The 25,071-nt window shown below is 36.4% G+C and overlaps 1 protein-coding gene and 1 long non-coding RNA gene across 3 annotated transcripts; one reads left to right on the top strand and one right to left on the bottom strand.

Annotated features, from left to right (window-relative positions):
* The first annotated feature begins 10,429 nt into the window (after nt 1-10,429).
* On the top strand, nt 10,430-15,812 carry LOC112038237 (probable LRR receptor-like serine/threonine-protein kinase At1g63430). The gene is made up of 13 exons (XM_024071036.2): nt 10,430-11,013; nt 11,473-11,611; nt 11,729-11,800; nt 11,918-12,061; nt 12,142-12,291; nt 12,997-13,113; nt 13,189-13,253; nt 13,579-13,830; nt 13,942-14,147; nt 14,274-14,406; nt 14,520-14,677; nt 14,965-15,180; nt 15,319-15,812. Exons 1-13 carry the CDS (start codon nt 10,929-10,931, stop codon nt 15,562-15,564), a joined length of 1,983 nt encoding a protein of 660 aa, XP_023926804.1. The 5' UTR covers nt 10,430-10,928; the 3' UTR covers nt 15,565-15,812.
* Nucleotides 15,813-16,858: 1,046 nt separating this feature from the next.
* Nucleotides 16,859-18,172, bottom strand: LOC112038223 (uncharacterized). 2 transcript variants are annotated; one of them, XR_010623729.1, is made up of 3 exons: nt 18,063-18,172; nt 17,269-17,367; nt 16,859-17,162 (listed from the first exon to the last, which is right to left on the bottom strand). It is a non-coding gene; the product is annotated as an uncharacterized LOC112038223 (long non-coding RNA). The 2 variants fall into 2 exon arrangements; XR_010623728.1 differs by lacking the exon at nt 18,063-18,172 and having other exon boundaries at nt 17,269-17,857.
* Nucleotides 18,173-25,071: the final 6,899 nt, after the last annotated feature.

Here is a 25,071-nt window from a genome sequence, read left to right as displayed (position 1 = left end):
ATATTGTTCACAGATGAGGCACATGCTCATGAGTTAGTGCCTTCTTAAAAGTTAAACAAATACAAGCAAATTCTTAATTTTGTCCATAACCACATCATAATAGTAATAAAATAACATTATAAAATAATTCTAAAAATATGTAGATAAACAAGCTCCTTATATGGTTAAGCAAGCTTGTCCAGGGTAACGCTCGTCCAAGTGGGCACTACTGGTAATACCTCCTCAGGTGTTTAACATTCTAAGGATGTTCTAGTTTCCTCCCGTCCAAGGTCTCCAAGTAGTAGGATTCTTGTCTCTTCCAATTGATAACCCTGTAGGGTCCCTCCTAATTAGGTCCCAATTTCCCATTAGCTGGGTTCTTGGTGGCTAGAGAAACTCTCTTTAGGACGAGGTCGCCTATGTTGAATCGTCTTGGCTTCACCATTGCATCATATTGCCTAGCCATGAGGTTCTTGTACCTTGCCATTCTTTGCTTTGCGTCCGTCCTTACCTCGTCTATCAGATCGAGGTTTACTCGGAGTTGTTCCTCGTTCTCTTTATCTTGATACATCGTCACCCTGTGGTTGGCCATATGCACTTCCGTGGGTATAATTGCTTCACTCTCATAGGCTAACTTGAAAGGAGTTTCCCCTGTAGGGATTCTCATCGTCGTTCTGTATGCCCAAAGGACACTAGGTAGCTCATCTGGCCATAGTCCCTTTGCCCCTTCAAGCCGAGTCTTGATGATTTTCAACAAGGATCGGTTTGCAGCCTCGGCTTGACCGTTGGCTTAAGGGTGGGCAGGGGAGGAATAATGATTTTGGATTCCAAAGTGTTCACAGAAATCTCTAAAAAGGGCATTGTCAAATTGTCGTCCATTATCAGATACCAACACTCTAGGCACCCCAAACTTGCATAGGATGTTTTTCCAGACAAAGTTCTTCACATTCTGGTGTGTAATATTCGCTAAGGGCTCTGCTTCCACCCACTTGGTGAAGTAGTCTATCCCTACCACCAAGAATTTCATCTATCTAGTTTCAAGAGGAAAAAGTCCTAAGATATCTAGGCCCCATTGAGCAAATGGCCACGAGGCCATCATCGGGGTGAGATACTCTGATGGTTGTTTGGGGATATTACTGAATCATTGGCATTGGTCATATACTTTAACATAAGCTTTTGCGTCAGCTTGAATAGTTGGCCAATAGTACCCTGCACGAACGATCTTGTGGATGAGTGATCTAGCTCCTAAATGATTTTTATAGGCTCCTTCATGAACTTCCCTTATTACATAGTTTACCTCGTCTGGAGCTAGACACCTGAGATAAGGTTGAGAGAAACCTCTTTTGTACAAAACCTCGTCCATGAGGACATACCTGGCTGCTCTAACCCTGAGTTTTCTAGCTTCATCTTTCCTTTCTAGAAGCTTTCCGTCCTTCAAGTACAATACTATTAGAGTCATCCAATTTTCTTCATTCTCTATTTGCTGCACTTCTAGAAGATCTATACTTGAGATGTATTGTACTTCATCAAACTCGTCCATGGCTATAATTGTTGAGGCTTCCTTCGCTAATGTGTCTGCTTCCACGTTTCCCTCACTTGGGACTTGAACAAAGTTAGCTTCTTTGAATTTCTTCACAAGCCACAACACTTTTTCTAAGTGTTTCTTCATTTGTTCTTCCTTTGCCTCATATGTCCCATTTATTTGACCTATGACCAACTGAGAATCTCCTAGGACGAGTATTGACTTTGCTTCCACAGATTTAGCTAGCTTCAACCCTTTAAGGAGGGCTTCATATTCAACTTCATCGTTGGTTGCTTTGTATTGCAGACGGACCTTATGCTTCAACTTATCTCTTTCAGGAGATTGCAAAACCACTCTAATTCCTCCTGCATGTTGCGTGGACGAACCATCCACGTGGATGATCCATTTTTTACCGTCTTCCATTCCTTCTATATCATTGCAGCTTGGTGTGAACTCCGCAATAAAGTCTGCTAAGGCCTAAGCCTTTATCGTATGCCTTGGTTAGTATCGAATGTCAAACTCATTGAGTTCAACGGCCCACTGGATTAACTGTCCTACAGCTTCCAATTTGTTCATGGCTTTCTTGAGTGGATGTTCTGTCATGGCATTAATTACATGGGCTTGGAAGTAGTGCCTTAGCTTCCTGGAAGCCATGATAAGTGCAAAAGCTAGCTTTTCTATTAGTGGATATCGTCCTTCCGCTCCCTTTAATGCTCTGCTAGTATAGTATACTGGCTTTTATACTTTTCCTTCCTCTCTTATTAATGCTGAGCTCACGGCATACGGGATCACTGCCAGGTATAAAAACAATTCTTCTCCCATTACAGATGGACTCAGCAACGGAGCTGTAATGAGGTACGTCTTCAAGTCTTGGAAGGCTCTTTAACATTTGTCCGTCCACTCAAATGCTTTCTTTAGAATCTTAAAAAAGGGTAAACACTTCTCAATAGCTTTAGAAACAAACCTGTTGAGGGCAGCAACTCGCCCGGTAAGAGACTGGACTTCTTTGATACTCTCCGGAGGCTTCATATCTAGAATTGCTTTAATCTTTTTCGGGTTTGCCTCGATCCCTCTGTGCGAAACCATAAATCCAAGAAACTTACCTGACGCTACCCCGAAAGCGCACTTGGTGGGATTTAACTTCATATTGTACTGCTTGAGTGTATTAAAGGTCTCTTGCAAGTCGTCTAGATGCTTTCCCTCGTCCAGGCTTTTCACCAGCATGTCATCCACATAGACTTCTACATTTCGTCCAATTTGAGGACGGAACATATGATTGACCAGTTGTTGGTATGTTGCTCTAGCATTTTTCAAACCAAAGGGCATTACTTCATAACAAAACAAGCCTTGACTAGTAACAAAGGATGTCTTCTTCTGGTGGGTCTCATCCATCCTTATTTGGTTGTATCCTAAGAAAACATACATAAAACTAAGTAATTTACGGCTTGCAGTGGAATCCACCAGTTGACCAATACGCGACAATGGATAGCTGTACTTGGGGCAAGCCCTGTGTAGATCAGTAAAATCTACACACATCCTCCACTTGCCGTTCACCTTTTTGACCATTACTACATTGACCAGCCAATCTGGATAGTATACTTCTCGTATAAATTTTGCTGCCATCAACTTCTGAACCTCGTCTTTAACAACATTATCTCTCTCAAGGGCAAACACCTTTTTCTTTTGTCGCACTGGCTTGGATGAAGGACATACATTTAAACGGTGAGTGATGACACTAGGATCTATGCTTGGCATATCCTCATGACTCCAAGCGAATACATCAGTGTTTTTCTTCAAAAACTGGACGAGGTTCTTCTTAATCTTCTCTTCTAGATCTGCTCCAATCCTGGTACACCTCTCAGGATTACTCTCATCTAAAGAAATATCTTCTAACACTTCAGTGGGTTCAGCCACAATTCTCCTTTCTTTGATGCTCATCGTCTGCTGTTGCTTGTCCATGGCGAGCATGGCCAAATAACACTCCCTTGCTGCCAGCTGGTCTCCTTGCACTTGTCCTACCCCGTGCTCCGTATGGAATTTAACTGACAAGTGGTAAGTGGATGTGACTGCTTTCTAACTATTTAAAGTTGGTCTTCCAATTATAGCATTGTAAGAGGACGAGCAATCTACCACAAGGAAATTTACATCTTTGGTTACCTGCTGCGGATATACCCCTACTACCACTGGCAACGTAACGATGCCAACAGGCTGTACTTTCATTCCTCTAAAACCCACTAGTGGCGAGTGTACTAGACGGAGCTGGTCTCGTCCAACCCTCATTTGTTGAAAAGCTGGATAATACAAAATATCTGCTGAGCTTCCATTGTCTATCAATACTCATCTGGTTGTATAATCAGCAATAACCAAGGTGATGACAATAGCATCATCATTAGGGTGATGAATTCTCTTCGCATCCTTATCCGTAAAAGTGATTGCCTGTTCGTCTGTGTTTCCCATCCTAGTAGATTGTCCAGAGAGTTGAACATTTTGAACTACCTTCAGGTATGTCTTTCTTGACTTAGATGACTGAGCTGTTGAACCACCTATAATTACTCTTATTTCTCCAAGTGGAGGTCACGATGACTCTTCTACTTTCCCTTTCAACTTTTCGTCTTTGTGATCTCGTCCAAGGAAATTTCTCAATTTCCCTTGTCTAATGAGATTCTCAATTTGCTGTTTTAAATCGAAACATTCATCCGTGTCATGCTCATGGTCTCTATGGAAGCTACAATACTTGTTCCTGTTGCGCTTGTTAGAATCTCCCTTCAGTTTCTCTAGCCACTTCAAAGAAGGGTCGTCCTTGATTTGCATAAGGACTTGCTCCAGCGGTATGTTTAGCGGCGTATACTGTTGATTCCGCGTTGGACTTGCCTTCTTATTGTCTCGGTCTTTTCTATCTTCTGTTCGTCCCTTCTTTGGACGAGGACCTTGTTTGGAGTGGCATTGAGCATTCGCTTCTATTCTTTTCCTCTTCTTGGCAATGATTGGGTCTTTTGCATTCATGAAGTTCTGGGCCGAATGGATGAGTTCATCCATAGTCTAGGGCACTTGTTTGTAAAGCTTGTGAATGAATAGATTAGAATTGATCCCATTGTGGAAGGCTGCTAACCGTAGCTTATTATCCATCTCATCTACCGCCAAGGCTTCTCTATTAAACCGAGTAATGAAGGACCGCAAGCTCTCATTTTCTCTTTGTTCTATGGTTAATAGGCTAGGCGAGGAACGTTTGTGCCTTTGTCCTCCAATGAAATTATTAACAAATAACTTGCTCAACTCTTCAAAGGTACTTACCGAATTTTGGGGTATCTTGCTGAACCACACTTGCACGGGCCCTTTGAGGGTAGTGGGGAAGACTCTATACATTATCTCATTTGGAACCCCTTGAAGATGCATAGTAGTCATAAAGGTAGCAATATGGTCAAAGGGTCTAAGGAAGGCATCTTGAACTTTGGTGGCAAGGGATGGTCATTGATGGACGCCGTAAAGGAAGAATCAGTTCTGTAAACTAAATCTTCTACAGGATTGGTCCTCCTCATGTTCTCCCTCATCTCGTCCATAACCTTCCTCATCTAGTCCATTTCCCTTTCCAAATGTGGCACCCTTCTTGGTGCAGTATCCCTTGATTGGCTTTCTGGCTTTGCATTTCTTCCATCTCCCTGGCTCTGTCCATGCTCTTTTCCATAGGCCTCATGTCGTTGCCTTCGGAGATTAATTTCTCTTTTCAATTCCTAGTTTTGGTGAGTTAACTCCGCCATGGCAGCGGCCATCGACTACACATGTTGAACAGAAGATGGTTGCATAACAGGCGTCGATTGGTGGCCACGACGGGTATTACTGGAAGCGTCTCTACTTTCTTGAGAGCCAGGACTAGTAGCTCTTGATCTTGTCCGAATCATTTCAACCCTTTGTTCGAGAAAGAAATTGCAGAACTTTACAAATAAAGTTCGATCGCGACAAATATTCTTTCCCACAGACGGCGCCAACTGATAATTCCTCAGAAATCAATGGGCTGAAACTCTCGGGCGCTAATGATCAAGAGGGTATTGGCGAATACTGAAAAAACAAAGAAAGAAATCAGAGGAGACCGGTGGAGGCCGGCCAAAAAACCTCCGATGGCAAAGTCAGTATTGTGTAATTCCAAGTATGTTGGAAGAAAGAACCGGATCTCTTTACCTTCTCGTAGAATGCTTATATAGTGTGTATAAGCGGTTATTTCTTTTATGTAACTTCCGCCGTTGTTGTGGAGTCCAGAAAGTTTGGAGATAACTTCCATAACTGCCATAGAAGTTATATTGCTTGGCTCTGTTTTCTTTAATCGTTGCTGGCAACGGTTCGTAGTGAAGAGTCATGATCTTACCTAGGACGAGATTGTTCAAGACGTGCTCTCCAGGACGAGATTGACCAGGACTCTACCAGGATGATCTCTTCCTAGACGAACATCTTAACGGGCGTGCTCTGTTATGTGGATGAGCATAATGGACGAACTTGGAGAGTTGTTGTCCCATCATGTTCAAATTAAAATCAATAACAACTAACCACCTATAATTTGTTATAAAAATGTTGTGAATGTAACACCTCTCATAAATAATTGCATGGTTGAATAATTATCTTTAAGATTTTTTTAGGGGAACAATTATCTTAAGTTTGTAAAATAGTATTTGTGCATTATTTGAAGTAGCTTATATTGGATATGCATGTCAGGAAAAAACAATATAAGTTAAGCATTATTTAAGTTGTTAGTTGCTACATTAGATGAAAAAAAAAGAAAAAAAGAAAAAACAGAAACACAGAACATGATATCAATTTTTAGTTGTTTAAAGATATTTTTAGAATTTCTAATCTAAAAGAAAATTTGAGTTACAATTATTTTTAGAATTATAGTTACTACTTATTTTTAAAGTTTATCATTTTATTTGTATGAAAAATAAAAAAATAACTTTCAAAATTATAATAGATACAAATTATTAACCTTTACCAAAAAAAATAAAAACTTACTGAGTAAAAATAGAAGAATATTTAAGCAAGTGCGTTAGTATGTGCTCAGAGGCTAGTAGATATATAAAATCATTAACTTTTGGCATTATTTTAATTTTCATATTATAAAATTGATTAAACAAATGATAAATTTGGAAAAAAAAACCAAAAAAAAAAAAAAAATCGCCGCTATCTGTTAGTATTTTGGAGCTTGGCTTTACACCATTATCCAGCGGAACATAGTGGTGGCAGTTTTCTATGGGATACATTAAGTCGCATCATTATTGGTGATGATAGACTACTTTATCGAATGCTTCTCCTCCCACTGCCACACTCTGCTGCATGATCTTTACACCTAAGTTGTGTTCTCTAACTTGTTACCAATAAGATCATGATTTAAAATAAAAAAATTACGAGGCAGATAAATAATCTTTAGCATCTGTAATTGTATATACATAGGGTGCCTTACAGTATGTAGTATGGATCCTTTAACTATACGTTTAGTTGTTGCAAGGGATATATTCTCTACTCATTTTCTTCTTCTTCTTCTTCTTTTTTTCTTTTTTCTTTTTTGTTTGTTAGTAACTTAATTATCCAATTGTTACAATAAGAGGAGTGATTCAAACACTAATTCTCCTCATATTAAAAAAAAAAAAAAGTGTCACTAAATTACAAAATTCTTGATTTTTTCTCACTTACTTATGATAAGACCATACATAATCGACCAACTAATTGAAACCCAAAATTGTTGAACAGTATCTAAAATTGAGTGTTTTAATAGGCAACTCTTGATGACTTGAATGCTATACATAAAAACAATGAATGAAATCTTATTAATTTTCTTTTTATTTCTTTTGCCAAATTTTGATATTTTCATGGAGTAAGATTTAGGTTTAAAGGAACTCTGGTGGTAATTTTTTTTGGATAAGTTAATGAACTATGGGCCTATGGGCATAGCCCGTGGGTGACTAAGATAATTACATCATTAAAAAAAACAAAACAAAAAATATTGGTCACTTAGACAAATAAAAAAAATAAAAAAAAAGTAAGAAAATTTAAAATTTGAAACAAAGGATTGACGTGGAGATAGTTTTAGTTTATCACAATGATTTTGATTTTTGAACCGAAAATATTTTGGCTACCGAGTCTTACCTAATATACCACCTAAGTCAAATCAAAATAGTAAAAATTCTTAATTTTTGTCTTTTTAACTGTACTTTTTTATCTCAAAAAATAAAAATCTAATACTTTATATAACGTACAAGAAGTTCTGAATGAAGACAATAATCTAGACCTGTTTGGCATGTTTGTTTGGGCAATCTAGAATAGGCGAAATCAAATTCGTACCAATCAACCCTCTTGCCCATTATAACAGCTTGCCCAAGTCTTTAGAGATTGCTATCATCAATTCCAAAGTCTCAAGGGAGCCCATACACTGGTTCTACCACGCCCTCGAGCGACTTGGGAATTCCTTCTAGTGGATTGTTCTAAAATTAATTTTGATGGAACTGTTTTTAAAACTGAAGGTCGCGCCAGAATATGAGTGGTACTTAGAGATGAGAACGGTTTGGTGATTGCATCCATGTCTCGAAACTTACCCCTACCACACTCGGTGGCTAAAGTGGAAGCTATAGCGGTAGTCCGAGCCCTCAAATTCTCCTTAGCAGTTGGAGTGGATAAAGTTGTGCTAGAGGGAGGCTCTGAGCTGATCATTGAGATAATTGAATCTACAGAAGAATCTTTTTGCTCCGTTTGGTAATCTATTCCAAGATGCAAAATATATGTTAGCAACTTTCAAGTGTATGAGATAAAGTTGTTTGAGATTTTCTCTTGCATACCCAATGCCAAGGCAATAGTGTCGCTCATAATCTTGCAAAAGACACTAAAAATATCATAAATCTAATAGTTTGGATGAAAGATGTTCTACAACAATTCCAAAATGCAGTGCCTTTTCATCTTAATAAAAGTTTCAGATCTTCTTTCTCCAAAAAATAATAATAATCTTCATCTTCATCCTCATCTTATATAACAATTTTATACTTTTACAACTGTAATTTCATTCAGTTTGTTTCTTAAACAAAACAAATCAATAAAAATAAGTTGTCTAAACATTCACAAAAATCAATTGAATGTGTCTTCTCCTAGCTTTTGTAATAATAACTAATGGTGTAATATGTTGTATACACAAAGAGGTGCCACTTGAAATACATTGAAAATATCAGAATGTGTCATTTGAACTACAAGTCTACAAAGCTCTTATTATACCATTGTTGATCCATGGTACTGCAAAAGTTTATATATATATATATATATATATATATATATCCCTTCCCTCCTAATGTTACAATGACCTATGAAAGGTGATGATAAATTCTTATTAATATATATTATAGGTCATCTTTATATTATGGATGCTAATTCTCATATACTCCTTATTGTATATCGTACAAACATATCACCTATTTTAAATTCTAAAAGTGAATATCAATAAAAATTGTGGAAATCACTAGTGAAATTATGGCAAACGGAATTGGAATGTATATCAACAAATGTATGTGAGGGAACAATTTAATCCCAACTCCAAACATCTTAGCCATATGATGTACACACATTGGTCAGTGGATCCATGGAGGCTAGGGGTGGCAAATGGGCGGGTTGGGTCATAAATGGGTTGAGTATGTATTTATCCATTTATGACCCATTTATATATAAATTAATTATCCATTATCAACTCAACCCATTTAATTAGTAACCTACCCATTTAACCCATTATAAAATTCATATTATAAAATTTATATTCCGTAATTCAACAAGAGACTAATTTTCTTCTTGTACTTTTCTTGGCAACCAAACAAGAAACATTAGACATAATATGCAAAGCACTAAAAAGTAAAAAGCCTAACTTTTCAAACGAAAACAACAAGAAAACCATATCAAGACACTAATTTTCTGTTTCACTTTTCTCCACAACCAAACAGAGACAAAGTACCCAATGAAAAAAAAAAAAGAAAAAAAAAGAAGAGAAAACCTAAAGAAAAACTCAATCACAATGGTTTTCATCCCTTCCATGACTTCTTCCTCCACCAGTCCACCTTGAGCTCTACGTCTTTCTCAGCCTTCTTCGCCTTCTTCGCCTTCAGAAACTCGGTCTTCTACAACTCAGCCACCGAGTTATCTGAGTTAATACATCACCTCTTCGAGCCGCGCTTCGAGTCACTCACACTACCAACTCGGACTTTGGTTTCTCTTTCTCTTCTTCCTCAGCAACGCATCGTTTCCTGGGCGCCATTGCAAAAAAGCTTTTTGTTATCTGAGTTACTAAGAAAGACAAACTTTAGATAGAGGAAGAGGGAAAGATGTTTAGATTTTGTCTAGTTTGGTAACTGAGAAAATGCCTAGAAAATGGAGGAGAAAATTTTTACATTAGATGGAGGAAGAGGCGGCTGGCTGTAGCTGTTGTGATATTTTCTTGTTTGTTAGGGTTTTTTTTTTTTTTTTTTTAAGTAGTAAAATTTAAATTTTAAATGGGTAATTGGGTACCTAGTGGTTTAACCATCAAAACCCATTTAATTGAATTATCCATTTGGGTTTTATCCATTTAATTTAAATATTTAATTGAGTTAGGTCAAAACTTATCCAAATGAAGTGGTTTTAGGTCGACTCAAGAGTTTACATAAAATTTGCCTCTCCATTCATACCACTTAAAAATGCTCCAACCCACAACTTACCAAAAGATTCGAGAAGTTAAATTATCATCTCACGAGTCACGAGATACAAACACCTCCCAAAGCAATCAAAGTTATCAAACCCCTCTGTTTAAGGCAATGATTAGTTAAAAAGATCCAAATGCACCACCGTACAACACCCAGACGCTAAAAAAAAAAAAAAAAAAAGCCAGCTTTCAAGTCTTTAACCTAACATACGCTACTAAATTTTACTAATTACTTAACATTTTCTCACTCACACACAGTCTCTCTATCAAAATCTGCTTTCTTTTCAAGCTCTTTCTTTTTCCTTTTTTATTTATTTATTTATTTTTTTGTTTTACATATTGCAAACCTCTCTTTGAATCCAAGTTTCATCCACTTCTTGGTTCTTTCAAATTCAATTTTCCTACAATTTGTTTCCCACTCACTCAGTGATTTGCTTTCATGGGTTGTTACCAAATCTTGGATTTAAAACTCCCTACTATTGCTGCTTGATTTTTGTGTCTGTCTCTCTCTTTTAGTATAGCTTTTCTTTTTTTTCTTTTTTCTTTTTAAGTTCTCTACACCTAAACACATTCCATAAGTACATTACAGAATTAAAGACTTGAACTTTATGTAGGTTCTATTCTCTCATAAAACCCCATATCTCCAACTAAGTGGGTTTTCTTTTTCCTCCTGGTTTCTGGTGTGTTGGTTTCATGACTTTTTTTGGGTTCTTGGTTTTATGAAGAAAACTAAGGACAACAATGAGATCATATACTTCAATTCTGCTTCTATGTCTGATATCTGGGCTTCTTTTTGTGACCTGTGATCCCTTTCCATCATATGAAGGTATGTGCTCTTTTTTTCATTTTCTTTTTTTTTTTTCTTTTTTTTTGTTACTTTTCTTTCTCAGATCTTGATGTTTTGTTAAGATCCATTTGGATGCTGAGAAAATGTGGGAAAGATGTGAAACCCAAGTTGCCAATGTATGTTCTGAATTTCATTCAGAGTAAGACTTAGCTATAAATATGACAATCAGGCCAAATTTTAAGTTTCAAAGCTGTGTACTTCTTATTTTATTTTCTCTTTGTCTGCTATTTTATTTTACCAAATGTGGGTTAGTTTTCTTGAAGTAGTGTTGGCGTACTTTTGTTAAGTAAATCTTGGATTTTTTTTGTTGTTGTTGTTGTTGTTTTGAGATGTGTACTATATTTGCTTTTTTTTGAAGAAGACAAAAGTACTGCATTCATGTACTTAATTGCTACTTCAAAGAAGGTTCTCTTACTGGAAACTCTGTGTTTTGCACAGTTGACGCCCTTACAACCTTTAAGGAAGGTATATATGAAGACCCACTGCTGGTTTTGTCCAACTGGAATGCCCTAGATCCAGATCCTTGTGAATGGTCTGGCATTTCGTGTAATGGTGCTCGAGACCATGTTATAAAGCTGTAAGATTTCATATCTTCTTATCTTAGTGTAAATTGTAGAGTAGTCTTATTTGCAATTAAATGCAGCTGATTAGGCTAATACATGCTTCCTTTACTTGATGGAATTCTGTTCTGCAGAAACATTTCTGGGTCATCCTTAAGAGGATATCTTGCACAAGAATTGGGGCAACTTGCCTACTTGCAAGAATTGTATGCTCTTGCTTTTCTTTTTTATTTATCCCCTACACCTGAAGTTTTTTTTTTTTTTAATAAATTTATTGAGAATATGATGGTTAAAGCTTTATTTCATGGATTGATGGTTTGTAGGATATTGCATGGGAACAATCTGATTGGGATAATACCTAAAGAAATTGGCATGTTGACAGTCCTCAAGATTTTGGATTTGGGGAAGAATCAACTTTCGGGTCCAATTCCTCCAGAGATTGGAAATTTGACTAGTCTAGTGAAAATGTAAAAAGAATTGGGTTGGTGATCTGTTTAAAGTTAGGCTGTGTTGAGTTCTCAGAATTAATTAACTTTTGTTGTTGCAGAAATCTTCAGTCAAATGGATTGACTGGTTTAATACCTCCTGAGCTTAGCAATTTGAATCATCTCCTAGAACTTCGGCTGGACAGGAATAGGCTTCAAGGAAGTGTTCCTGCTGCTAGCAATCCAGATTTCTCGTCTGATATACGTGGAAAGTAAGTGGAAGATACTTCAAGTGGAAATGTTTGATTAAGTTCTGAAGATGATGCTCCATTTAGTGTGCAATTCTGGTTGTGGATGTGTGTGTGTGTGTGAAGATGGGTACAATATAAATCTTAATATCCCAATAAGAAGAATTGATCAACTGATGCTAAAAAGTATGCGTTGCATTATCTGCTTTCCTTACAAATTTATTGAGTTTCAGTATATGCATATATAATATAGATAGATCATACACAAGCAGTATGGTGTCATCAAATTCATCTACATCTTCTTTTTTGAAAAATTTCACCTGTTAGAGGGGATTTTAAAAAGATTCTTTCTTCTTATCATTTTTGTACAATTAATTTCATCTTTGCTTTGGCAATGGATATGGTAAACTGCTCATCTGTCCTATGAATGTGAATATGGAAATTTATTTAACTCTTAGCGTCTAGCATTGAGACAAGTCATCTTGGCTTTGGCAATGGATATTAAACTGCTCATATGTCCTATGTGAATATGGAAATTTATGTAACTTTTAGTGTCTAGTATTGAGACAAGTCATCGCTAGTAATGTTCTGCGGCTTCATTCAAATTTGGTGTATAGTGATATTAATTTTAAGATATTGGGTGGCTTACTAAAATGGAAAATGTTGTGTTACTTAAACCTGCTTAAGGTTTTGATTTTATTTAAGTGTATCTCTTCAATTCTGCTTCAGGTATACCTCAAGTCCAAATGTAACTGGCTTCTGTCGCAGTTCTCAATTACAAGTTGCAGATTTTTCATACAACTTCTTGGTTGGGAGCATACCTAAGTGCTTGGAGCGTCTTCCAAGGTTCCTTTTTCTGAGCTTTTCTCATGCTTGCTTCTTTTTGTTTAAGTCTTCTTTTACTTGACATTTTCCATACAGGTCAAGCTTTCAAGGGAACTGCCTCCAAAACAAAGATCCCAAACAACGTTTAACCATGCAATGCGGTATATAAGTTTTCCCTCGTGCAATGCTGTTTATTGGTATACATATACATATAAGTTTCAGTAAATAGTAAATGCAAAATGAAGAACAAACCCTTGAACATTTAAACTTGATGACAATATAATATGCTCTATTCTAAGTTCTAAGCGAACTAGCTTAATCAATTTTTCAAGAACATCCTAATTTGCAATTCAATGTCAAGCTGGTGATGCAATTGGCTGATCTCAGTTTCTGCATTGGAACTGAACTCATTCTCACAATTTTATAAGCCTTGTAAAAATTCATTTCTAACTATTGTAGTTAGTAGTGACAGTTTTTCTTTTGTAGGTGGTGCTCCACCTTCCAAAAGCCATCCAGGAGCCAACTCAAACCACCGGCCAACTGATAATATACCCAAGCATCAGGGGGCATCAAAACCTACCTGGCTTTTGGCTCTGGAAATAGCAACAGGAACCATGGTCGGTTCTCTCTTTCTGGTTGGTATTATCACTGCTCTTCAGAAGTGCAATGGCAAATCTTCTATCATAATGCCCTGGAAGAAATCAGCAAGTGGAAAGGACCATATGACTGTATACATAGGTTGGGTTCCTTAGCTCATGCTACCTCTGCCTAAATGCATTTGAAGTTCAGAAGACTAGAAGCGTATTGAAAAAAAAAATCTATTGGTTAATTTGGTGGGTTTTCTTTCAGATTCTGAAATATTGAAAGATGTTGTAAGATACAGCAGACAGGATCTAGAAGTAGCCTGTGAAGACTTCAGCAACATTATTGGCTCCTCACCAGACAGTGTGGTCTATAAAGGTACAATGAAAAGTGGGCCTGAGATAGCTGTGATATCCCTCTGCATCAAAGAAGAGCATTGGACAGGCTATCTTGAGCTTTATTTTCAGAGAGAGGTAACCACTATTATTACTGCAAAAAACTGTAGCCTAAAGAATTTAACAAAAAATACAATCACAGAATGTAAGATTTGGCAATTCAACCATGTTCAAAACAACTATTTGACTTGAAATGCCATGCAGGTGGCAGATTTGGCAAGACTAAATCACGAGAATAGTGGAAAATTACTGGGATATTGTAAAGAGAGCACTCCCTTTACAAGGATGCTAGTTTTTGAATATGCATCAAATGGAACACTGTATGAGCACCTACATTGTAAGTCAAATTTCGTAATTGCGATGTTCGTCTACTTTAACCTGCTTCACTGGAAATTTATTCTTTTACGTGCTTCACCGACTCAAACCCTGAGCATTTATCTTTTATTGCAGATGGAGAAGGATGCCAATTTTCTTGGACTAGGCGTATGAAAATTATTATTGGCATTGCACGTGGACTCAAGTATCTTCACACAGAACTTGAGCCACCATTTACCATATCAGAGTTGAATTCTAGTGCCATTTATCTTACAGAAGATTTTTCCCCCAAGGCATGTCCCAAGCCTTTTCTTTTTTAATTTTTTTAATTTTTTTTATTTTATCGTGACATAATGAATATCTATTTCCTCTTCTTAATCCAATGGTAAATCAGTGAACTATCTTTCTTTTTGTCAGAATAATAAATCTTGTCACTGTTTATACATTTTTTAGATAGTGTGGTTTTTAATACTAGTAAAAATGTTTTGATAAAACTCCAAAACCCTCTTCATAAGTCCTTTTGTACTGGCTATTCCTCATATAAAATTCTGAAGTACATTCATCTTCGCTTCAACTGCAGCTGGTTGATTTTGAAAGTTGGAAGACAATTCTTGCAAGGTCAGAAAAGAATTCAGGTGCTATTGGCAATCAAGGTGCTATCTGTGTTCTTCCAAATTCTCTGGAGGCACGCCATCTGGATGTCCAAGGCAATGTGTATGCTTTCGGTGTACTTATGCTGGAAATAATCAGTGGAAGACTTCCATATTGTAGGGAGAAAGGGTGCTTGGTAGATTGGGTAAGAAACTCTCTAAATTATGAATATGTATGACTATGGCAAGCTTCCTTTTAAATTAAAATGTGATCTTAAAGGGATGGTTAAAAAGTATATAATAGTTTAAGGTAGTTAATGCACCAAAACTTCTCTCTGCTGCAGGCTAAGGAATATCTTGACCTGCCAGAAGTTATGTCTTATGTGGTGGACCCAGAGTTGAAACATTTCAGATTTGAAGACCTCAAAGTTGTATGTGAGGTAGTTAATCTTTGCATTAATCCTGACTCCAGCAAGCAGTTGTCCATGAAGGAACTGTGTTCCATGTTAGAGAGTGGAATTGACACATCAATATCGGTCGACTTTAAGTCATCTTCTTTGGCATGGGCTGAACTTGCTCTTTCTTCATAAATAAGTTGAAGCTAACACACTGTAAAGCAGAAGTATACAGTAGTACATTTTTCTTTCTTTTTCTCCCACCTCAATTTTATCTGTTCCTTGTAAATGCTTCCACACGAGAGGAAAAGTAAAGCTTCAGGCTTGACAAAGTCTCTTTGTATACGAGTATTTAACTAGTAAAGTTCTGAGATTAATTGAATCACAATATTCTTAGAAATTGTTCTTTGGGTGCAAATGAGAAATGAATTTATTTTACATGATGGAACATTGACTTTTGAGTTATTTTTGATGTCGTTAGCTGTTTATAAAGAAAGCAGTCAGCAAGTACTTATCTATTTGACCAGCATTCACCCTCCCCCACTTCCTCAAAGAAGGAAAAAAAAAAAAAAATCTACGAACCATCCCCCTCCTGTTTTCTTGAGCATCAAAGCATTAGATATAGTCACAATCAAAGTGCTTTGAAGATGTGTCTGGTTCATGTTTATCAATTCTGTCTTTGCTAATTGGTTTCCTTGTATCATCTATCAACAACATTGTGGCCTCAAGTTCAGGGCTCTTATAGAACAAATTCTAGGGTTCTCTTATAGAATAAATTCTAGGGTTCTGTAAGTAGTAAAAGGAATTTTTGAATTTGAAGAGTTCTTATACAATCAAAAGGTCCAGTACTGTTAACTACTTAAATTTAGAAGGATACTACCATCTTGAAAGATAATTCAAAATGTAGGATAGGTTTTACAAATAATAATTCACGGGACAATCCAAGTTGGATTTGGGAAAAGGTAAGCAAGGATTTACTTGCATCTTTCTTTTTTCTTTTTTCTTTTTTAATTTTTTTTTCCTTTTTATAAGCACATGATTCTTGGTTGGCCTCTTCTCCCATTCTTATGAGCTTGGAACAAAAACTTGAATGTAACAATAATACATGAGAAAAACTGTGCTCACACTACAGCAAAATAACCGACTTCTTCAATTTTGTTTTGGTTATTATTTCATCAAATTCTCATTAAGATGCCTTGAGGTACGACTAACTTGTTAGGCAGATGGTAGACCATGATTAGAACTTATGAAAACGCATCTTTGATCGAATCGAAATCTAGGGCCAATAGATTTGGAAGGTTTGCAACATATGACCATCCATTTATATGGGAACCCAGTACCTAGTTTGATATCACAAATTTTGAACATACTTTTACATCTTGGCCTATGAGAACAATACTGCAATTGGCATGCAATGATTGCAATCCCTTTCTGCAATCTAGCTTGAGAGGTAAAAGAAGATAAAGAAAGAAACATAAAAGGTAAAACCTGACCAAAACTGTGCTCACATTTAAGCAAAATATCTATAGAACATATTAATCATAGGTGACAGTTCACTAGAGGTCTCACTCAACACGACAAAGCTTTCACCACCTTGGTGGCATTAAACTTTCCAAGAAAACAAAGAGAACAAAATTTTAGTTAACTAACTAACACTTAGAACGAGAAAAATGGTTGTCATTAGGATTCCTCTTTCCACTTAAAACTGCTAATGCCTTTCTTACAGGAGGCTGCAGGGGGGATCTTTTATCAACATGGCGGCTGAAGTCATCTGCAGTGAAGATGTCGTCTCCCTGAGAATCAAATATACAGTAGTCTTAGTTATGATTAAGACATGATCTCCAAAAAAACGAAAAATTACAAATACAAGAATTAGCAGGTACACAAACCAAAACAAACCTGCTTATTCATTTTCTTCTTTGTCTTGGGATGAAGAAACTTTTGTGGGAGTTGATCTTCACACAAGATGAGGTTCTTGGCAATGGCCTCCCTTCCACCCTGGGGCAAAGGCAGTGAAAAATGCAGAGGGACAAATGTCAAAACACATGCATGCAAATAGCCAGTAAAGCTCCAATTTGGATTCTAAAAGGCCTTGAGAATGAAATATCCACCAAACAAATCCAAAAAATACTTATTCTCTATAATGTATTAATATTTTCATCATAATAGGTAGGAACCAGTAAAGAGGGGATAGTTTCTGTAACCAAATGGCAGGAAGCAGTGATTATAGGACAAAGTACGCAACAATCAAATGGTAGGAACAAGATAGAGAACGCTACACTTGTATAGAACAAGTGTTTGCTATAGTTGGGATGGACCAGGTAGGGGCCTAAGGGGGCCCAGGCCCAATATTTTTTTTTAGTAGGTAAAATTTAAAAAAAAGGGTTGGGCCCCTTGGTTTTTAGCTCAGGCCTCCCTTGGGTTTTAGCTGAGGCCCCCCTCACCTCAATCATCCCTATCCCAGCTGGCCAGCCCAGGAGTTTTCAAGAGCCCATGAAAACCTTAATTGTGTGTGTGTGTGTGTGTGTGTGTGTGTAAAAAAGGAAAAAAAAGAAAAAGAAAAAGAAGAAAACCTAGCACAATAGTTAGTAAGACTCCAAAACCAAACAGAAAAGCCAAAAACGAAGGAAAAAAGAAAAAAAAGAAAAGAAAGGAAAGGGAGAGGGAAGAGCGAGACAAAGAAAGTGAGAGACTGCTGAAGAAATTCCTTGAGATTCCTTGAGAAAAAATACTAGCACTGATGAATTTTTGTTAGCTTGGGAGTGGACCGAAATTCCTTCAGATTAATTAAGTCTTCCTTCAAGTGAACTCAATAGATATGCCATAAACATCCAGCTGAACACACAATATAAAAGGACTTTGATTACCCCAAAATGCCCTTTGCTTCTTATTCTATTGGACCCCTAGTTGCACCCAAAGTCATGTGGCTGTTTTGGTCATTTTACCTTGATGTGACACGTTATGGTTAGATGGGTACCTGTGGAAATTTTCAGTGCATGAGCTGGCATGATAAGGTGAGAGTGTAGGACATTTCTTTTTTGTTTTGTGTTTTGTTTTGTGTTTTTTGCCTTCTTTTTGTTTTGTTTTGTTTTGTGAATCTAATGTTTTTTTTTAAGAATATTTTAATAGTAAAAATATAGAAAACATGAATAAAAATATTTTTAATAATTTTTTAATCGTCGCACTCTGCTGCATTTGCGCCCTACTTTTTCAAAAATTGCCGAGTCTCGTACCCGCACTTGCACCTGAATCCGAAAATGCACCCATGCTTCATAGATTAAATGCATCATGCATATTACTTAGATTCTAGTATTTGTCTTTAGTTAGTAACAACAACCGTTTGTAAGATAATATATATGATTCTTATTTTATTTGTAGATCATGAAAAAATCAACTACAATGTTTGATTTTTTCAAAAATATTCAAATTCTTCCAAGGTCAATGTGGGATTGCCAACAACTAATGTTGCTATTCCAATTCCAGAAAATGTGGATGTTCCAATTTTAGAAAATATTCATTCCCCAATTCCAAAACATGTCGATATCTCAATTTTGGAAAATAACCATATATCTCAAACACAATTTCGAAAAGTTGATCTTGATATATTAAGAAACAATGATTTTTGGGTATTTGTCTTGGTTGATAGTTTATTAATACTATATATATGTATTTCTTAAAAAAAAAAGCGAATACAGGTCGGCGGGGGGGGGGGGGGAAAAATTGAAATCCTGGGTCCGTCCCTGGTTTGCTAGTTAGAAACTAATAGAATTAAGCTACAATTAGTAGCATAATAATTCTTGTGAGTCGCACATTTGGATATACTTACTTTAGTGCCACGCAATCTAATCTATGGCTGACGATCTGCTAAAACAATTCCATTTTCACCAACTATAACAGCTACCTTGCGTAAAGTGCCACCATTTCCACACTTTAGGCAGAAAATCCTCCCAATCTCAGCAATCACTGTATAGCATGCATGGCATTTCAGAATCCACTTGGAAGGACAGAACTATCAAAGATAAGCATATATATGATGTAAAAATTTCATTGAGATAAAAACAGATTCTCTGGTCAAGAAAAAGGATAACAGTATACATCACTCAGACCAACAATCTAGATGAGGCATATTAAGACAGTTTCCACCAATTAATATGAAGCACTGCCAATGCACATAAATTCTCTGTTTCTTTACCCAAAAATAGGGGATGGATGAGAGGAAAATAAATACAACAAAATCAGTGGCGACTCCAGGAATTTTGTTCGGGGTGTTCCTATTCCACTTTGAAAAAATTTCGGATCATTTTGGTCTATTTCAAGTGTTTCGGGAAGTTTTGGTAAATACCGGCTGAAATTTAAGATTTGGCCAGCATGAAGTTTGTGCTTAAAAAAAAAAAAATGGTTCTTAAAATCAAAACAAATTTGCATTTTGTACACCGAAAAACCTTAAAAGGGAAAAAAAAAAATGAAAAGAAAAGAAATGAACAAAGGTACTTATACAATAAACTATAAGTTAATTTGACATATTAATAAAATTATTAATTATTGTTGTTTAGTTGTTTCATTAATTTGTTTGTCTTTTATAAACTATAATTTGTTGTATTGTTATTTCATTAATTATTAAATTATTAATTGTTGTTTAGCCTAACATAATTTAATTTATTTGTCTTTTATAATGTATTGGTTAATTAAATTATTAATTATTGTTTATTAGTTACTTTCCCTAATTAATTATTGGTTAATTAAATTATTATTTATTAGTTGTACTAGCACACATCTACGTGCACATTACACTAAAAGAGTCAGCCATGTGCACATTACACATCCCATGGGCTGATGTGCATATTACACTGCTTTAATTATTGTTTACCCGGCCCCATGTGTTCATCCACCCCCACCCCAACCCCACTCCACTCAACTCAGCGGACAAGCCAATCAAGCCTCAAGAAAATTTTCCCAATCACAAGAGCCAGCTGCCAATCAGAAAATTTCACAATTACAAATCACAATACACATTACACTAAAAGATAATTAATAATTTAATATCTCACTGACACAAACACACACACCAACACCAACACCAACGGATAAGATATTAAGATAAAGCCAAATTCAAAAAGTCAAAAAAACAGCCAAATATTAATAAAGATAAAGTTAAAGCTTCAGCAGTTTAGCAGCCTAATCACAGAATCAGATAAAGACAAAGTATTAAAATTAGACTTAAAGAATACAGAGAGAGAGAGAGAAAGAGAGAGAAAGACTTATAATTTTCATTTCAATGATTCAGATTGAAAGAGAGAGTGAGAGACTGAGAGAGAGTTAGAGAGAAAAAGAGAGAGAAATTAGTTTAGTAAAATGAAATACCTTGAGGGAGGGAGCACTAGAGCAGCCGAGCAGGGAGGCTTGAAGGCTGAGGTCGCTGAGGTAGTGACGAGAGGACGAGCGATCTTTAATGAGGGCAGTGGCGAGCGACGATGATGAGGGGAGAGCGAGCCAAGCGACGACGATGATCTGGATTGGACTGATCTTTGATGAGTGAGCAACGTGACCGATCCAATCTCCATGACTCTGGCTGTTGGCAGTTGGCTTAAGCCTGAGGCGTTGCTTTGAGGGACTGAGGTGTTGCTTGCTCTGTCTTTACTCTTTAGGTTTGCTTTAGGGCTTTAGGGATTTCTAATTTGATTTGCTCTGCAGCTCTGTATTGGGGTTTTATTTTATTTTTTTTATTTTTTTTTATTTTTTAGAAATCCGTGGGTTTGATACCTCTGTATTTGTTGGGCTTGCTGAGTTGTTGTGGGCTTGGCTCTGTTACAATTTATTTTTTTAATTTTATTTTATTTTTCAGATTTTAGTTCAAAATATTTTTGGGGCTTTCTTCTTCTTCTTTTTTTGCTTGAAAGTAGAAAAAATAATTTTTTTTTTTAATTTGAGGGTGTTCCTAATTTTGTGATTGAGGGTGTTCCTAATATAGAGCAAATATAAAAAATTCTGTAAAAAAAAAAAAGTTTATTATTATTATTATTTTTTTTTTTTCAGGCTAGGGTGTTCCTGGGAACACCCTAAGTTGCACGTGGCGTTGCCACTGAGCATGGGATGCATCAACACTTTCATCGGCCTGGCTTGGCATTTCCACATCATCCAATCCTTCATTAACCATATCAACCTCATCTTTGTCATCTACCTCAGCTTCATTGCTCTCAAACGAAGCCCCTGCTAATTCAGGATTGCTGGATCCAAGCCTCTCAAAAGATATGTCCAACTCATTCCCCTCTAGAAGAAGACCATTCGACGTGTCTTCTTCTTCTTCCAACCTCATTTGTTCCAGAATCGTAGATAAACTTTCATCACCATTCTCCCCCTCCTTAATCTCATTTTCCAAGCTTTTACCATCCTTAACAACATAGTTATCCCTATTTTTTTCAGCATCCTCTTGAGCCATCGCCTCATAATGTTCACACCTAGCTTTCCTTCTAAGAAACCGTCTATGAGTACTTTGACTAACAGCAAGCATCCAATCACTAGCATCCTCATCAAACTCTCCTTGAGACGCATCAATGCCACTCACAACCATCTTCTTCCCTTCAATCGTTACCTCTTTCTTCTTTGGTAAAAGTCTCCTAGGCCTCACCTTTCGGTGTTTAGGGCATTTTTTCATGCATCATTACATGCATAATTTACTTTGTACCATTTGCTTTTGGTTTTTAGCATGTTTCTTTTACAAGCTTTTGCTTTGTTTTTTTTTTTTTTTGGTTCTGTTTTTTTAGTGTGTTCAAAAAATTCAAAAACTCATAAAAATTGAAAAATCTTCAAAATGTTTGATCGCTTGTGTTGTGTATATCACATGTGAGTTTAGCCCAATACCTTTGTACTAATGGCGTAGTGCATTTACAAGCTTAGCTTGTTATATATGCATATTTATCTGTGTGGAAGAAATCTTCAAAACTATGTGTGATTGTTGTAAATAGATCTTCAAGCCTGTCATGAATGATTGGTCAATAGTCTTGATGATCTTGATACTTGCATAGACTTGTGCCTATATATCTTTCCACTATATTTTTTTTTGTTTTTGCAAAAGAACTCACCAAATGTAAATCTTCAAATGAAAAGAGATATTGAGCTGCAAAGCCTGTCGCACATACTAGTATTGACTAGGAAAAAGAGAAAGCGACTTTTGTTTTGAATTGTATGGTGCTCAAAAAGCTAAAGGCTAATTAAAATGTTGAAATATACAAAAATTTCAAGCACCGATCTCAAAAGAGATGTATTATCCAAAATGAATCAAATGTTATGATTTATGCAGAAGCCAAATGAAAAGCTTCTAAGTTTTTGTAATCAATTTATAAGAGGTCATATATGTTCATTTCTATAATTGAGATAGACCACTTGATTTAGTACCAGTTGTGTATGACTTGATTGAATTGGTCATTGAAACTTCACTTTGTCTAAGGACTATTTCACACTTTGATACTCACCCACAACACACAAGACTTTGATTCAATTACATGCTTATCTCAATTATATAGTGATTGGACATGTTCAAATGTGATGTGTATGCTCAAGTACTTGCTGATCAAACCCAAAGATTTTGAGTGTTTTATATGTTTTTGAAAGTGATTTTATACTTTCATGTCTTTAGTTTTTATTCAAAATGCATTTTTGTGTTTTTCTTCAAAAACTAGTTTGGAGGTTTCGTAAGAAGCTCACGACTTAGAGCTTCTCGTGAAAAGGATTTAGGGGAAATAAATTTTTGGTCATTTCACACCAAAGACTCTCGCTACTGTCTCACGAGTATTTCCGACTAAACACTTCTCGCGAAATGAGTTTTAGGCAAAAACTAGAATTTCTTCAAATTTAGACAGAAACTCTCGTGACTGATTCGCAACTTAAAGCTTCTCGCGAAAGTTTTGTGCTTCAATGGCCATTCTCGCGACTGTCTGCCTGCTACTGTCTAACCGCAAAAAATGCGTGTTTTCATTTTATAATGCAAATGTGACAGTTTTTCAAAACACTCCCATTTCCCTTACTTAGCCTCTCTCGAACCCTTTCAACCCAAAATCACATTTTACTCAAACCCCATCATTCTCAAGCTTATTTTCTGTATTTTCAACTTCAATGTATGTTTTCTAAAACATTTTCTTCATGTTTTTTTTTTTTTTAAAGATTATGCAGTTATTTGAGTTAGGGTTCCAAAATTTGGGGATTTTTCGAAATTGGGTAATTGGGTTGGGGTTCTTTATTTTGTGAAATTTTTTCAAAATATTTGATTGGGTTGAGTCCCATTGGTGTTTGTGCATCTATGTTAGCCCCATAAGGCATTTTAGCATGTATTGAGGCAAGTTTTCACCATGTTCATGCATTATTCATAAATGTTGTGCATTGTTGCATGTTAGGTGTTTAACAGAATGTCTGAATGACATCTCTGTGTTGAATTGACTCAACTAAGTTCCAATGTTTGATTTTGGTCTTGAATGGTCATGTTTACCATGCTTTGGTCAATGGTTGTGTGTTTTACACACTGTCCATTTTATGCCTCAATGCCATGCCATGCACACATTAGGCACACACCTAGGCACCCTTTGGGCACACCTCATGCATCAGCACATGCACACATATGCACACACATGCACAGCTACTTAATTTCATGCATTGTGTCTATGTTTACTTGTTTTAACTGTTTTAGCATATTGTTTTGAGTTATTTATGCTCTATTTTAGGTTATTTTACCTTTGTTTAGGAACTAACTTGAATCTAATCAAGTTTTGTGTTTTTGCACATGTTCTGGTCTGTTCTATGTTCATTTGTGCAGATGTATCTCTATTCTTCTTGCAGTAAAGATCCTGTCATTGACCTTTCATCATCACCTGTGTCAAAAAGGACACAGCGCTCATTTGAAGTCTCAAACAGCGAGAGATTTAAGACTCCCCTGGACTCTTAGACCTTCTCTAGCATTTTTAAGGATGCCCCCACTGTGGTGGAGTGTATTGTCCAATTTGATACATTAGGATCTACATTTATCCAAGGATTTTTGCAGACAAGGATTGGACGGATTAATTTGGAAACTTTGAAGATCCAATTGATGAATTGATTAAGGAGTTTTATTCAAATGCCAAATTCACTGGAATAGAACTACAATATTGGGTTCGGGGAAAAGAGTTCATCGATCCGGATTATATTGCAAAGCTTCTTAGTATCACTCGACTTGCCAATGTAGACATAACTCCCTATGATGACAAACTTCCTGCGGTGACAGATATTCTTCGCATTTTGGGAGATGAACATGAAGTTTCAACAAAAGGCACATCCATCGGAACAGCAAAGTTCAACCCTAAACTAAAAACTCTCACCTTCATCATGTTCTTCAATCTATATCCATTGTCCAACATGGGATTTATCAACCTTGGACGGGCATAGTTCTTATGCGACCTCATCACTGGAACTCCGATTGACATGTGTGCTCATATATTCCAGACTATAGGAAAAACAGCTACAAGATCAATAGTAAAAATGTGTCTTTCGTTCTGCAGCCTTCTAATGAAAATCATGTTACATGAAGGAGTTAGTCCACCAAGAGATGGATAGATTATAGTTTGTCACCATCCAATTTCTATGTCATCTCTTGAAATGAGCAAAAGTCACTCTTCTATTGAGCGAAAAAAGAAAAATCTGTCCACACCATCAAAAGGTGAATTTGTTCAACATGTCTCT

This window comes from Quercus suber, unplaced genomic scaffold (genome assembly GCF_002906115.3).
Source record: "Quercus suber isolate HL8 unplaced genomic scaffold, Cork oak 2.0 scaffold_359, whole genome shotgun sequence".
In the NCBI taxonomy this organism is placed as follows: Eukaryota; Viridiplantae; Streptophyta; class Magnoliopsida; order Fagales; family Fagaceae; genus Quercus; species Quercus suber.
Note: the sequence above shows the minus strand (reverse complement) of the source record. Positions and strands in the feature narration are given on the sequence as shown.

What these genes read in the sequence shown, in the direction of transcription:
- LOC112038237 (XM_024071036.2), top strand. Translation starts at nt 10,929, where the DNA reads ATGAGATCATATACTTCAATTCTGCTTCTATGTCTGATATCTGGGCTT. An exon ending in CTTGCCTACTTGCAAGAATT is followed by an intron (nt 11,801 to 11,917) that starts GTATGCTCTTGC and finishes GATGGTTTGTAG; the next exon opens with GATATTGCATGGGAACAATC. An exon ending in TTGACTAGTCTAGTGAAAAT is followed by an intron (nt 12,062 to 12,141) that starts GTAAAAAGAATT and finishes TTGTTGTTGCAG; the next exon opens with AAATCTTCAGTCAAATGGAT.